At 47.2% G+C, this 15,468-nt stretch overlaps 1 protein-coding gene across 1 annotated transcript; it reads right to left on the bottom strand.

Moving 5' to 3' along the window:
* Positions 1–971: 971 nt before the first annotated feature.
* CACNG7 (calcium voltage-gated channel auxiliary subunit gamma 7) lies at positions 972–12,895 on the bottom strand. The gene is made up of 6 exons (XM_059837640.1): positions 12,700–12,895; positions 9,537–9,623; positions 7,952–8,092; positions 3,852–3,997; positions 2,235–2,574; positions 972–1,090 (listed from the first exon to the last, which is right to left on the bottom strand). The coding sequence occupies exons 1-6, from the start codon at positions 12,893–12,895 to the stop codon at positions 972–974; spliced, it is 1,029 nt and encodes a 342-aa protein (XP_059693623.1).
* Positions 12,896–15,468: the final 2,573 nt, after the last annotated feature.

Raw genomic sequence — 15,468 nt, 5'->3', positions numbered from 1 at the left:
CCCAGATCCATCCCAGGTGTGCCCAGGTGAGCCCAGGTGTGTCCCTGTCCCACCCAGGTGGCTCCAGATCCATCCCAGGTGTGCCCAGGTGTGCCCAGGTGAGCCCAGGTGTGTCCCCGAGACCCCCCAGGTGTGCCCAGATCCATCCTAGGTTCCCCCAGGTGTGTCCCTGTCCTCCTCCCCAGGTGTGCCCAGATCCATCCCAGGTGTGTCCCTGTCCCCCCCACGTGTGCCCAGGTGGCTCCAGGCTCACCAGGTGTGCCCAGGTGTGTCCCCAAGACCCCCCAAGTGTGCCCAGATCCATCCTAGGTTCCCCAAGGTGTGTCCCTGTCCCCCCCAGGTGTGCCCAGATCCATCCCAGGTGTGTCCCTGTCCCCCCCCAGGTGCGTCCCAGGTGAGCCTAAGGCTGCTCCAGGCTCGCCAGGTGTGCCCAGGTGTGTCCCTGTCCCCCTCAGGCATCCCCCAGGTGTGCCCAGGTGTGTCCCCAAACCCCTCTAGGTGTGTCCCCAAGCCCTTGCCACGCCCCCAGGTGTATCCCAGGTGTGCCTGGGTGTGTCCCGTATGCCCCAGGTGTGTCCCCAGTCCCCTCCAGGTGTATCCCAGGTGTATCCCATGTCCCCCAGGTATATCCAGGTGTACCCAGGTGTGCCCAGGTGTGTCCCCAATCCCCTCCAGGTGTATCCCATGTCCCCCAGGTATATCCAGGTGTACCCAGGTGTGCCCAGGTGTGTCCCCAACCCCCTCTAGGTGTGTCCCCAAGCCCTTGTCACGCCCCCAGGTGTATCCCAGGTGTATCCCACATTACCCAGGTGTATCCCAGGTGTATCCCATGTCCCCCAGGTGTGCCCAGGTGTGCCCAGGTGTGTCCCCAACCCCCTCTAGGTGTGTCCCCAAGCCCTTACCACGCCCCCAGCTGCATTCCCACGCCCCGTAGGCTCCCCCAGGTGTGCCCAGGTGTGCCCAGGTGTGCCCTAGCAGGGCGAGGTGGACAGGTGCGGGTGCGGGGGGGGTCTCTGGGGGTACTTGATGGCCGGGGGGTAGTTCTGGGTCACCTGGATGGACACGTCCGAGGGGCTGCGGCCACGCCCACCTGTGCCCAGGTGTGCCTGGGTGTGTCCCATATGCCCCAGGTGTGTCCCCAATCCCCTCCCAGGTGTGACCCATGCCCTTTTCATGTCCCCAGGTGTATCCCAGGTGTATCCCACATTACCCAGGTGTATCCCATGTCCCCCCAGGTGTGCCCAGGTGTGTCCCCAACCCCCTCTAGGCGTGTCCCCAAGCCCTTGTCACGCCCCTAGGTGTATCCCAGGTGTATCCCACATTACCCAGGTGTATCCCAGGTGTATCCCAGGTGTATCCCATGTCCCCCAGGTGTGCCCAGGTGTGCCCAGGTGTGCCCAGGTGTGTCCCCAACCCCCTCTAGGCGTGCCCCCAAGCCCTTGCCACGCCTCCCAGCTGCATTCCCACGCCCCGTAGGCTCCCCCAGGTGTGCCCAAGTGTGCCCAGGTGTGCCCTAGCAGGGCGAGGTGGACAGGTGCGGGTGCGGGGGGGGTCTCTGGGGGTACTTGATGGCCGGGGGGTAGTTCTGGGTCACCTGGATGGACAAGTCCGAGGGGCTGCGGCCACGCCCACCTGTGCCCAGGTGTGCCTGGGTGTGTCCCCAACCCCCTCTAGGCGTGTCCCCAAGCCCTTGTCACGCCCCTAGGTGTATCCCAGGTGCATCCCACATTACCCAGGTGTATCCCAGGTGTATCCCATGTCCCCCAGGTGTGCCCAGGTGTACCCAGGTGTGTCCCCAACCCCCTCTAGGCGTGTCCCCAAGCCCTTGCCACGCCCCCAGCTGCATTCCCACGCCCCGTAGTCTCCCCCAGGCGCTCCCAGGTGTGCCCAGGTGTGCCCAGGTGTGCCCAGGTGTGCCCTAGCAGGGCGAGGTGGACAGGTGCGGGTGCGGGGGGGGTCTCTGGGGGTACTTGATGGCCGGGGGGTAGTTCTGGGTCACCTGGATGGACAAGTCCGAGGGGCTGCGGCCACGCCCACCTGTGCCCAGGTGTGCCTGGGTGTGTCCCCAACCCCCTCTAGGCGTGTCCCCAAGCCCTTGTCACGCCCCTAGGTGTATCCCAGGTGCATCCCACATTACCCAGGTGTATCCCAGGTGTATCCCATGTCCCCCAGGTGTGCCCAGGTGTACCCAGGTGTGTCCCCAACCCCCTCTAGGCGTGTCCCCAAGCCCTTACCACGCCCCCAGCTGCATTCCCACGCCCCGTAGGCTCCCCTAGGTGTGCCCAGGTGTGCCCAGGTGTGCCCTAGCAGGGCGAGGTGGACAGGTGCGGGTGCGGGGGGGGGTCTCTGGGGGTACTTGATGGCCGGGGGGTAGTTCTGGGTCATCTGGATGGACACGTCGGACGAGGCGTCCGAGGGGCTGCGGGCGCGCGGCCACGCCCGCGGCTGCAGGAACTGCCCCGAGAGCCCCGAGCAGGTGCTGAGGCGGGGCCGGAGCAGGTGGGGCGGGGCCCGGCACAGCTCCTCCTCCGCGTAGCGCTTGGTGAACAGGTACACCGACATCACACCTGCGCCCTGCCGAGAGAGGGGACGCGCCTGAGTGACACACCTGAGTGACACCTGCCACACCTGAGTGACTCCTGAGTGACAGGTGACACACCTGAGTGACACCTGAGTGACTCCTGAGTGACTCCTGCCACACCTGAGTGACACCTGAGTGACCCCTGTCACACCTGAGTGACTCCTGTCACACCTGAGTGACTCCTGAGTGACAGGTGACACACCTGAGTGACACCTGAGTGACACCTGTCACACCTGAGTGAGTCCTGAGTAACTCCTGAGTGACACCTGAGTGACTCCTGTCACACCTGAGTGACACCTGAGTGACACCTGAGTGACACCTGTCACACCTGACTGACACCTGAGTGACACCTGAGTGACTCCTGTCACACCTGAGTGAGTCCTGTCACACCTGAGTGACACCTGAGTGACACCTCCACACCTGAGTGACACCTGAGTGACAGGTGACACACCTGAGTGACTCCTGAGTGACTCTTTACACACCTGACTGACACCTGTCACACGGTGATTTCTATGGAGGGGGCGTGGCTTAAACCTGCATGAATTTACATGGGGGGCGTGGCTTAAACCCCATTGATTTCTATGGAGGGGGCGTGGCTTAAACCCCATTGATTTATATGGAGGGGCGTGGCTTAAACCACATTGATTTCTAAAGAGGGGGCGTGGCTCAAAACCCCATTGATTTATATGCAGGGGGCGTGGCTTAAACCCCATTGATTTCCAAAGAGGGGGCGTGGCTTAAACCACATTGATTCCTATGGAGGGGGCGTGGCTTAAACCCCATTGATTTCCAAAGAGGGGGCGTGGCTTAAACCACATTGATTCCTATTGAGGGGGCGTGGCTTAAACCACATTGATTTATATAGGGGGCGTGGCTTAGCCTCATTGATTTCTATTGAGGGGCGTGGCCTAACCTCCATTAATTTCTATTGAAGGGGCGTGGCTTAACCCCCATTGATTTTTTTGGGGTATAAAAATCCCATTTTTTCACCTAAAATCTCCATTTTTTCACCTAAAAATCCCAAATTTTTTTCCCTAAATCCCCCTTTTTTTGGAAAACCAGGAACACCGTGAGAAAACCCGATTCCCCCCATATTTTTGGGTGCAAAAATCCCATTTTTTTTGGGCGCAAAAATCCCATTTTTCGTCGTAAAATCCCCATTTTTGGAGGTAGAAACGCCATTTTTTCACCTAGAAACTCCATTTTTTCACCCAAAAATCCCAAATTTTTTTGCCAAAAATCGGGAATTTTTTCCTTTTTCGGGACTGACCTCTTTGAGGAGGAAGGAGGAGGCGGCGAAGGCGAAGCTCCAGCCGTAGCGGTACTGGAAGTACTGCTCGGAGCCGCCCGGGCGGTTCATCACCTCGTCGTTGATGCTGGAGATGTAGAGGACCAACCCCACCACCAGCGACAGGCCTGCGAGGGGACATTCCAGAACGTTCCGGAACATTCCGGGAAAATTTGGGGGGGAAATGGGGAAAAAAGGGGGAAAAAATGGGAAAAAATGGGGAAAAAATGGGGAAAAAATGGGGAAAAATGGGGGGAAAATGGGGAAAAATGGGGGCAAATTGGGAGAAATTGGGGATTGAAGAGGGAGAAATGAGAGTTTGAGGGGAAATTTGGAAAATTTCCAGGAAATTCTGGAAAATTCTGGGAAATTTGGGGGGATTTGGGGAAATTTGGGGGGATTTGGGGAATTTTGGGGGGGAAATGGGGAAAAAATGGGGAAAAAATGGGGGGAAAATTGGGAGAAATTGAGGATTGAAGAGGGAGAAATGGGAGTTTGAGGGGAAATTTGGGAAATTTCCAGGAAATTCTGGAAAATTCTGGGAAATTTTTGGGAATTTGGGGGAATTTGGGGGAACTTTGGGGGGAAATGGCCCAAAAATGGCAAAAAATGAGAGGAAAATTGGGAGAAATTGGGGATTGAAGATGGAGAAATGAGAGTTTGAGGGGAAATTTGGGAAATTTCCAGGAAATTCTGGAAAATTCTGGGAAATTTGGGGGGATTTGGGGAAATTTGGGGAGATTTGGGGGGGAAATGGGGGAAAAATGGGGAAAAAATGGGGAAAAAATGGGAAAAAAATGGGGGGAAATGGGGAAAAAAGGGGGATTGAAGAGGGAGAAAGGGGAGTTTGAGGGAAAATTTGGGAAATTTCCAGAAAATTCTGGGAAATTCTGGGAAATTTGGGGGGATTTGGGGAAATTTGGGGGGATTTGGGGGAATTTTGGGGGGGAAATGGGGAAAAATGGCCAAAAATGAGGGGGAAATTGGGAGAAATTGGGGATTGAAGAGGGAGAAATGGGAGTTTGAGGGGAAATTTGGGAAATTTCCAGGAAATTCTGGAAAATTCTGGGAAATTTGGGGGGGATTTGGGGAAATTTGGGGGAATTTTGGGGGGGAAATGACCCAAAAATGTCAAAAAATGGGGGGGATATTGGGAGAAATTGAGGATTTAAGAGGGAGAAATGAGAGTTTGAGGGGAAATTTGGGAAATTTCCAGGAAATTCCGGAAAATTCTGGGAAATTTGGGGGGATTTGGGAAAATTTGGGGGAATTTGGGGGGAAATGGGGGAAAATTGGCAAAAAATGGGGGGGAAATTGGGAGAAATTGGGGATTGAAGAGGGAGAAATGGGAGTTTGAGGGGAAATTTGGGAAATTTCCAGGAAATTCTGGAAAATTCTGGGGGATTTGGGGAAATTTGGGGAAATTTGGGGGGATTTGGGGAAATTTGGGGGAATTTGGGGAGATTTGGGGGAGAAATGGGGGAAAAATGGCAAAAAATGGGGGGAAATGGGGAAAAAATGGGGATTGAAGAGGGAGAAATGAGAGTTTGAGGGGAAATTTGGGAAATTTCCAGGAAATTCTGGAAAATTCTGGGAAATTTGGGGGGATTTGGGGGAATTTTGGGGGGAAAATGGGGGAAAAAATGGCCAAAAAATGGGAGAGAAATGAGAGTTTGAGGAAAGGTTTGGAAGATTTTTTGGGGGGAAATTCTGGGAAAAATTGGGAAAATTCCAGGAAATTTGGGAAATAATCTGGGAAATCTGGGAAATCTGGGGGGATTTGAGTCTGTTTTGGGGTGATTTGGGTAAATTTTGGGGTAATTTGGGTCAATTTTGGGGCTCCCACTCTAAAGAAGACGATGAAGGCCAATGGATGGCCTGGGGGGGGGCGGGGCTGATTTTGGCGCAGATTTTTGGGGTGAAATCCGATTTTTTTGGGGTTTTTTTTTAATTTTGGGGAATCCCAGGGGCTCTCTGGGTCAATTTTGGGGGTGATTTGAGTCAATTTTGGGTTAATTTGAGCCAATTTTGGGGCTCCCACTCTAAAGAAGATGATGAAGCCCAATGGATGGACTGGGGGGGTGGGGCCGATTTCAGCGCAGATTTTTGGGGTGAAATCCGATTTTTTTGGGGTTTTTTTATTTTGGGGAATCCCAGGGGCTCTCTGGGTCTGTTTTGGGGTGATTTGGGTCCATTTTGGGTTAATTTGAGCCAATTTTGGGGCTCCCACTCTAAAGAAGACAATGAAGCCCAATGGATGGATGGGCTGGGAGGGGCGGGGCTGATTTCAGGGCAGATTTTTGGGGTGAAATCCGATTTTTTTGGGTTTTTTTTTATTTGGGGGAATCCCAGGGGCTCTCTGGGTCTGTTTTGGGGTGATTTGAGTCAATTTTGGGTTAATTTGGGTCAATTTTGGGGCTCCCACTCTAAAGAAGACGATGAAGCCCAATGGATGGACTGGGGGGGGCGGGGCTGATTTTGATGCAGATTTTTGGGGTGAAATCCAATTTTTTTGGGGTTTTTTTAATTTTGGGGAATCCCAGGGGCTCTCTGGGTCAATTTTGGGGTGATTTGAGTCCATTTTGGGTTAATTTGAGCCAATTTTGGGGCTCCCACTCTAAAGAAGACACTGAAGCCCAATGGATGGACTGGGGGGGGGGGCGGGGCTGATTTCGGTGCAGATTTTTGGGGTGAAATCCGATTTTTTTGGGGTTTTTTTTGATTTTGGGGAATCCCAGGGGTCTCTGGGTCCGTTTTGGGGTGATTTGAGTCCATTTTGGGTTAATTTGAGCCAATTTTGGGGCTCCCACTCTAAAGAAGACGATGAAGCCCAATGGATGGACTGGGGGGGGCGGGGCTGATTTCAGGGCAGATTTTTGGGGTGAAATCCGATTTTTTTGGGATTTTTTTTAATTTTGGGGAATCCCAGGGGCTCTCTGGGTCTGTTTGGGGGTGATTTGAGTCAATTTTGGGTTAATTTGAGCCAATTTTGGGGCTCCCACTCTAAAGAAGACGATGAAGCCCAATGGATGGACTGGGGGGGGCGGGGCTGATTTCAGGGCAGATTTTTGGGGTGAAATCCGATTTTTTTGGGGTTTTTTTAATTTTGGGGAATCCCAGGGGCTCTCTGGGTCAATTTTGGGGTGATTTGGGTCCATTTTGGGTTAATTTGAGCCAATTTTGGGGCTCCCACTCTAAAGAAGACGATGAAGCCCAATGGATGGACTGGGGGGGGCGGGGCTGATTTCAGGGCAGATTTTTGGGGTGAAATCCGATTTTTTTGGGATTTTTTTTAATTTTGGGGAATCCCAGGGGCTCTCTGGGTCAATTTTGGGGTGATTTGGGTCCATTTTGGGGTAATTTGAGCCAATTTTGGGGCTCCCACTCTAAAGAAGACGATGAAGGCCAATGGATGGACTGGGGGGGGCGGGGCTGATTTCGGTGCAGATTTTTGGGGTGAAATCCGATTTTTTTGGGTTTTTTTTTAATTTTGGGGGATCCCAGGGGGTCTCTGGGTCAGTTTTGGGGTAATTTGGGTCCATTTTGGGGTGATTTGGGTCAATTTTGGGGCTCCCACTCTAAAGAAGACGATGAAGCCCAATGGATGGAGTGGGGGGGGCGGGGCTGATTTCAGGGCAGATTTTTGGGGTGAAATCCGATTTTTTTGGGATTTTTTTTAATTTTGGGGAATCCCAGGGGCTCTCTGGGTCAATTTTGGGGTGATTTGGGTCCATTTTGGGGTAATTTGAGCCAATTTTGGGGCTCCCACTCTAAAGAAGACGATGAAGGCCAATGGATGGACTGGGGGGGGCGGGGCTGATTTCGGTGCAGATTTTTGGGGTGAAATCCGATTTTTTTGGGTTTTTTTTTAATTTTGGGGAATCCCAGGGGCTCTCTGGGTCTGTTTTGGGGTGATTTGAGTCAGTTTTGGGGTAATTTGGGTCAATTTTGGGGCTCCCACTCTAAAGAAGACGATGAAGGCCAATGGATGGACTGGGGGGGTGGGGCTGATTTCGGCGCAGATTTTTGGGGTGAAATCCGATTTTTTTGGGGTTTTTTTCTTTTGGGGCTGTCTCCCTCACCCGAGAGGATGAAGAAGATGCCCGAGACGAAGGCCAGGAGGGTCCTCTGGGGCCGGATGTGGCCCACGTTGCTGATGACGAAGGCGGTGAAGACGAGGAAGAGGCTGACCATGGGGAAGGGCGTGGCCGTCCTCACCGTCTCTGGGGGGGCCAAAAAAAGGTCGGGAACCCCCAAAATCCACCCCAAATCCACCCCAAATCCAGCCCAAATCCAGCCCAAGAGCCTCGGGATCATCCCCAAAAAAATCCGGAATTTACAGAGCAAAAAAACCCCAAAAAATAAAAAAAATTCATCCAAAATTCCCAATAATTTCCCAAAACTTCCCAAAATTCACAAAAAATCTCAATAATTCTTCCAAATATCCCAATGATTCCCCCAAAATTCCCCACAAATCCCCAAAATTTCCCCAAAATTCCCCTCAAATCTCCAAAAAATTCCCAAAATTCCCCCAAATTCCCCCAAAATTCTGAAAAATCTCAAATTCCCTCAAAATTCCCCCAAAATGCTCAAAAATTCCCCCAAATTTCCTCGTAAATCCCAAGAATTCACCCAAAATTCCCCCCAAAATTCCCGAAATTCAGCCAAAATCCCCCCAAAATTCTCCAAAAGTTCCCAAAATTCCCAAATTTCACCCAAAATTCCCCCAAAATGCTCAAAAATTCCCCCAAATTTCCTCATAAATCCCAATAATTCCCCCAAAATTCCCGAAATTCACCAAAATCCCCCCAAAATTCTCCAAAAGTTCCCAAAATTCCCGAATTTCACCCAAAATTCCCCCAAAATGCTCAAAAATTCCCCCAAATTTCCTCGTAAATCCCAATAATTCCTCCAAAATTTCCCCCAAAATTCTCCCAAAATTCTCAAAAATTCCCCCAAATTCCCCATAAATCCCAAGGATTCCTCCAAAAATGCCCCCCAAAAATTCCCAAAATTCCCCCCAAATTCCCAAAATTTCCCCCAAAATTCCCCAAAATTCCCCCAAAATTCTCAAAATTCCCAAATTTCCCCCAAAATTCCCAAAATTCCCCCAAATTCCCCATAAATCCCAAGAATTCCTCCAAAATTCCCCCAAAATTCCCAAATTCCCCCCAAATTCTCAAAAATTCCCCCAAAATTCCCCATAAACCCCAAGAATTCCTCCAAAATTCCCCCAAAATTCCCAAAATTCCCCCAAAAATTCCCAAAATTCCCCCAAAATTCCCAATTTCCCCAAAATTCCCCATAAACCCCAAGAATTCCTCCAAAATTCCCCCAAAATACCCAAAATTCCCCCAAAATTCCCAAAATTCCCTCCAAATTCCCCCCCAAAATTCCCCCAAAATTCTCAAAATTCCCAATTTTCCCCCAAAATTCCCAAAATTCCCCCAAATTCCCCATAACTCCCAATAATTCCTCCAAAATTCTCCAAAAAATTCCCAAAATTCCCCCAAAATTTCCAAAATTCCCTCCAAAATTCCCCCAAAATTCCCAAAATTCCCCCAAAATTCCCCCAAAATTCCCCAAAATTCTCCAAAAATTCCCCAAAAATTCCCAAATTCCCCCCAAATTCCCCCAAATTCCCGGAAATTCCAATTTTCCCCTCACTGAGGATGTTTTCGGTGTTCTCGGTGACCAAGTTCAGCTCCGGCTCCAGGAAATACTCGGAGGCCACGCAGCGCCCCTTCTCCCGCCCTGGAACATTAGCATAAATTAGCATAAATTAGCATAAGCCAACCCCCCATGAGTGCAACAGGATCTCCAAATTATCCGGAAATTATCCCCAAAAAATGATTTCGAAATTAGCCCCAAAAGGCCCCAAAATAACCCCAAAAATGGCCAAAAATCACCCAAAATTACCCAAAAAATACCCCAAAAATCACCCAAAAATATCCCAAAAATATCCTAAAAATATCCCAAAAATATCCCAAAAATATCCCAAAAATATCCCAAAAATCACCCAAAAAATCACCCAAAAATCACCCAAAAATATCCCAAAAATATCCCAAAAATATCACCAAAATATCCCAAAAATATCCTAAAAATATCCCAAAAATCACCCAAAAAATCCCAAAAATATCCTTAAAATATTCTAAAAATATCCCAAAAATATCCTAAAAATATCCCAAAAATCACCCAAAAATCACCCAAAAATATCCTAAAAAATCCTAAAAATCACCCTGAAAAATCCCAAAAATAACCCAGAATGATCCCAAAATAACCCAAATTTACCCCAAAATTAAACAAAAAACGAACCCCAAATTTACCCAAAATCAACCCAAATTTTTGGGAATTTTTTTGAGCTCTCTGTGAAGAATCACCCAAAAATCCCCCCAAAAATTCCATTTATTTTCCCTTTTCACCCCCAGATTTCCCCCAATTTCCCTCCTATCCATCCCAAATTTTTTTCAGGATATTTTGGGAATTTTTAAAAAATTTTCTGGATTTTTGGGGGGGTTTTGTGCCCTAAAAATACCCCCAAAAATTCCATTTATTTCCCCTTTTCACCCCGATATCTCAGCCATTTTTGCTCCTATCCACCCCAAATTTTTCCAGAATTTTGGGTATTTTTGGGGATTTTTTTATGATTTTTTTTTTTTTTTGGGGCTACCTGCAAAGAATCACCCCAAAATCCCCCCAAAAATCCCATTTATTTTCCCTTTTCACCCCCAGATCTCCCCCATTTTTTCTCCTATCCACCCCAAATTTTTTGGGGATTTTTTAGGGAATTATTTTTAGGAATTTTGGTGGATTTGAAGCATTTTCAACCCCGTGAAAACACCCCAAAAATTCAATTTATTTCCCCTTTTCACCCCGATATCTCAGCCATTTTTGCTCCTATCCACCCCAAATTTTTCCAGAATTTTTGGGGATTTTTTGGGATTTTTTGGAGATTTTGATTTAAATTTTTTGGGGCTACCTGCAAAGAATCACCCCAAAATACCCCAAAAATTCCATTTATTTTCCCTTTTCACCCCCAGATCTCCCCCATTTTTTTTCCTATCCACCCCAAATTTTTGGGGATCTTTTTAGGGAATTATTTTTAGGAATTTTGGTGGATTTGAAGCATTTTCCACCCATGAAAACACCCCCAAAAATTCAATTTATTTCCCCTTTTCACCCCGATATCTCAGCCATTTTTGCTCCTATCCACCCCAAATTTTTCCATAATTTTTGGGGATTTTTGGGGATTTTTTTTAGGTTTTTTTTATTTTTTTGGGGCTCCCTGCAAAGAATCACCCCAAAAATCCCCCCAAAAATTCCATTTATTTTCCCTTTTCACCCCCAGATCTCCCCCATTTTTTCTCCTATCCACCCCAAATTTTTTGGGGATATTTTTGGGAATTTTTAAAAAATTTTCTGGATTTTTGAGGGGGTTTAAGTGCCCTAAAAATACCCCCAAAAAATTCAATATATTTCCCCTTTTCACCCCCATATCTCAGCCATTTTTGCTCCTATCCACCCCAAATTTTTCCAGAATTTTTGGGGATTTTTGGGGATTTTTTTGAGGTTTTTTTTTAAATTTTTTGAGGCTCCCTTCAAAGAATTACCCCAAAATACCCCAAAAATCCCATTTATTTTCCCTTTTCACCCCCAGATCTCCCCCATTTTTTTTCCTATCCACCCCAAATTTTTTGGGGATATTTTTAGGGAATTATTTTTAGGAATTTTGGTGGATTTGAAGCATTTTCGACCCCGCGAAAACACCCCCAAAAATTCAATTTATTTCCCCTTTTCACCCCCATATCTCAGCCATTTTTGCTCCTATCCACCCCAAATTTTTCCAGAATTTTTGGGGATTTTTTGGGATTTTTTTGAGGTTTTTTTGATTTTTTTGGGGCTCCCTGCAAAGAATCACCCCAAAATCCCCCCAAAAATTCCATTTATTTCCCATTTTCACCCCCAGATTTCCCCCAATTTCCCTCCTATCCATCCCAATTTTTTTCCAGGATATTTTCGGAATTTTTTGTTTAATTTTCTGGAATTTTGGGGGGTTTTTGTGCCCTAAAAATACCCCCAAAAATTCAATTTATTTCCCCTTTTCACCCCGATATCTCAGCCTTTTTTGCTCCTATCCACCCCAAAATTTTCCAGAATTTTTGGGGATTTTTGGGGATTTTTTTTGAGGTTTTGTTTTAAATTTTTTGGGGCTCCCTTCAAAGAATTACCCCAAAATACCCCAAAAATTCCATTTATTTTCCCTTTGAACCCCCAGATCTCCCCCATTTTTTCTCCTATCCACCCCAAATTTTTGGGGGATATTTTTAGGGAATTATTTTTAGAAATTTTGGTGGATTTGAAGCATTTTCGACCCCGTGAAAACACCTTAAAAATTCAATTTATTTCCCCTTTTCACCCCGATATCTCAGCCATTTTTGCTCCTATCCACCCCAAATTTTTCCAGAATTTTTGGGGATTTTGGGGGATTTTTTTAAGATATTTTTTTAATTTTTTGGGGCTGCCTGCAAAGAATCACCCCAAAATACCCCAAAAATCCCATTTATTTCCCCTTTTCACCCCCAGATCTCCCCCCTTTTTTCTCCTATCCACCCCAAATTTTTTGGGGATATTTTTGGGAATTTTTAAAAAATTTTCTGGATTTTTGGGGGGGTTTTGTGCCCTAAAAATACCCCCAAAAATTCAATATATTTCCCCTTTTCACCCCGATATCTCAGCCATTTTTGCTCCTATCCACCCCAAATTTTTTTTGCACGAATCCCAAATTTTTTCCCGGATATTTCTGGGAACTTTTGGGAATTTTGGGGGCTACCTGCGAAGAAGCAGACGCGCCAGAGGCCGGCGTGCAGGGCCATGCGCACCTCGGTGCTCTGGTTCTGCGGGGACACCACGCCCTCCTCCATGTAGAGCCAATAGTCCGTGGAGACCGCGATGCCCACCAGGAGCAGCCCGCAGGCCCCGAACACGCTGCTCAGCAGCGTCAGCGCCCGCGAGCTGCACGAGCTCATCCTGGGACCTGGAATTGCAGAATTTTCGGGAATTTTCGGGGATTTTTTATGATTTTTTGGGATTTTTTTTCGATTTTTTACAGATTTTTTAGGGGTTTTTTTTGGGTGTGTTGGAGCGATGTGGCGATGAAGGGGTTAAAAATGGGCGGGGAAGTGGCTGGGAAGGGTCGGAGAAGGAAATTTGGGAATTTTTCGGGAATTTTTGGGGATTTTTTAGGAATTTTTTGGGATTTTTTGGGGAATTTTTGGGGAATTTTTAGGGAGCAGTTGAGGGAGGTTGTGAGGAGAAGGATGGGAGAGCGATGCGGGGATGAAGGGGTTAAAAGTGGAGGGGGAAGTGGCTGGGAAGGGTCGGAGAAGGAAATTTGGGAATTTTTTGGGGTTTTTTGGGAATTTTTGGGGATTTTTTTTGGGAATTTTTTGGGAATTTTTAGGGAGCAGTTGAGGGAGGTTGTGAGGAGAAGGATGGGAGAGCGATGCGGGGATGAAGGGGTTAAAAGTGGAGGGGGAAGTGGCTGGGAAGGGTCGGAGAAGGAAATTTGGGAATTTTCGGGAATTTTTTGGGGTTTTTTTGGAATTTTTTGGGAATTTTTGAGGATTTTTTGGGTTGAAGTTTTTTTGGGGAAGGTCGAGGGTGGTTGTGAGGAGAAGGTGAGGGAGCAATGGGGGCATGAAGGGGTTAAAAAGGGGAAGATTTGGACTGGAAGAGTCCAGGGTGGAAATTTGGGAAATTTTTTGGGTTTTTTTTTTTGAATTTTTGGGGATTTTTCTGGAATTTTGGGGGATTTTTGGAGGATTTTGGGATTTTTTTGGGATTTTTTGAGGCTCTTTGGGGTCGATGCCCACCAGGAGCAGCCCGCAGGCCCCGAACACGCTGCTCAGCAGCGTCAGCGCCCGCGAGCTGCACGAGCTCATCCTGGGACCTGGAATTCCGGGGATTTTCGGGAATTTTTGGGATTTTTTGGGGATTTTTTTTCGATTTTTTAGGGGTTTTTTAGGGGTTTTTTGGGTGTGTTGGAGTGATGCGGGGATGAAGGGGTTAAAAGTGGGCGGGAAGTGGCTGGGAAGGGTCGGAGAAGGAAATTTGGGAATTTTCGGGGATTTTTTGGGAATTTTTTGGGGGTTTTGGGGGGAATTTTGGGGGTTTTAAGGGAGTAGTTGAGAGAGGTTGTGAGGAGAAGGATGGGGGAGCGATGTGGGGATGAAGGGGTTAAAAATGGGCGGGGAAGTGGCTGGGAAGGGTCAGAGAAGGAAATTTGGGAATTTTTCGGGAATTTTTTGGGATTTTTTAGGAATTTTTGGGGATTTTTTGGGAATTTTTGGGGAATTTTTAGGGAGCAGTTGAGGGAGGTTGTGAGGAGAAGGATGGGGGAGCGATGTGGGGATGAAGGGGTTAAAAATGGGCGGGGAGTGGCTGGGAAGGGTCGGAGAAGGAAATTTGGGAATTTTTTGGGAATTTTTTGGGATTTTTTGGGATTTTTGGGAATTTTTGATGATTTTGGGGGGTTTTTAGGGGAAGGTCGAGGGTGGTTGTGAGGAGAAGGTGGGGGAGCAATGGGGGCACGAAGGGGTTAAAAAGAGGAAGATTTGGACTGGAAGAGTCCAGGGTGGGAATTTCGGAATTTTTAGGGATTTTTGGGGGAATTTTTGGGAATTTTTTGGGAATTTTTTTTGGGATTTTTTGGATTTTTGGGGGATTTTTTAGGGATTTTTTTAAAGGTTTTTAGGGGTATATTGGAGCGATGCGGGGATGAAGGGGTTAAAAGTGGGCGGGGAAGAGGCTGGGAAAGAAATTTGGGAATTTTTAGGGAGTTTGGGGGAATTTTGGGGAATTTTTTTGGCATTTTTTCCCGCCTTTTTCCCTTTTTTCCCCGATTTTTTGGGGATTTTTTTTAGGTTTTTTTGGGTGTGTTGGAGCGAAGCGGCGACGAAGGGGTTAAAAGTGGGCGGGAAGAGGCTGGGAGGGAAATTTGGGAATTTTTGGGAAATTTTGGGGGGGTTTTTGGGGATTTTTTGGGAATTTTTTGGGAATTTTTTTGGGGATTTTGGGGGGGATTTTTTGGGGATTTTTTGGGGATTTTTTGAGAATTTTTGGGGGGATTTTTTTGGGATTTTTTGGGGAATTTTTGGGATTTTTTGGGGGGCTTTTTGAGGATTTTTTTGGGATTATTTTGAGATTTTTGGGGGGTTTTTGTGGATTTTTGGGGATTTTGAAATTAATTTTGGGGGATATTTTTGGGAATTTTTGGGGATTTTTTGAGGATTTTTTTTTTATTTTTTGGAGATTTTGGGGGGGAATTTTGGGGGATTTTTTTGGGATTTTTTGGGGATTGTTTTGAGATTTTTTGGGGTTTTTTGGGAATTTTGGGGGGGATTTTTTGGGGATTTTTTGGAATTTTTTGAGGATTTTTTTTTAATTTTTTGAGGATTTTTTGGGGATTTTTTGGGATTTTTTTGGAATTTCTGGGATTTTTGGGGGGATTTTTTGAGGATTTTTTTGGGGATTACTTGAGGATTTTTTAAATTTTTGGCGGGATTTTTTGGGGGATTTTTTTTTTTTTTGGAATTTTGGG

The sequence above is a fragment of the Haemorhous mexicanus genome, unplaced genomic scaffold (genome assembly GCF_027477595.1).
Source record: "Haemorhous mexicanus isolate bHaeMex1 unplaced genomic scaffold, bHaeMex1.pri scaffold_190_ctg1, whole genome shotgun sequence".
NCBI lineage: Eukaryota > Metazoa > Chordata > Aves > Passeriformes > Fringillidae > Haemorhous > Haemorhous mexicanus.
The sequence above is the reverse complement of the archived record's forward strand: the minus strand, read 5'-3'. Positions and strand labels throughout refer to the sequence as shown.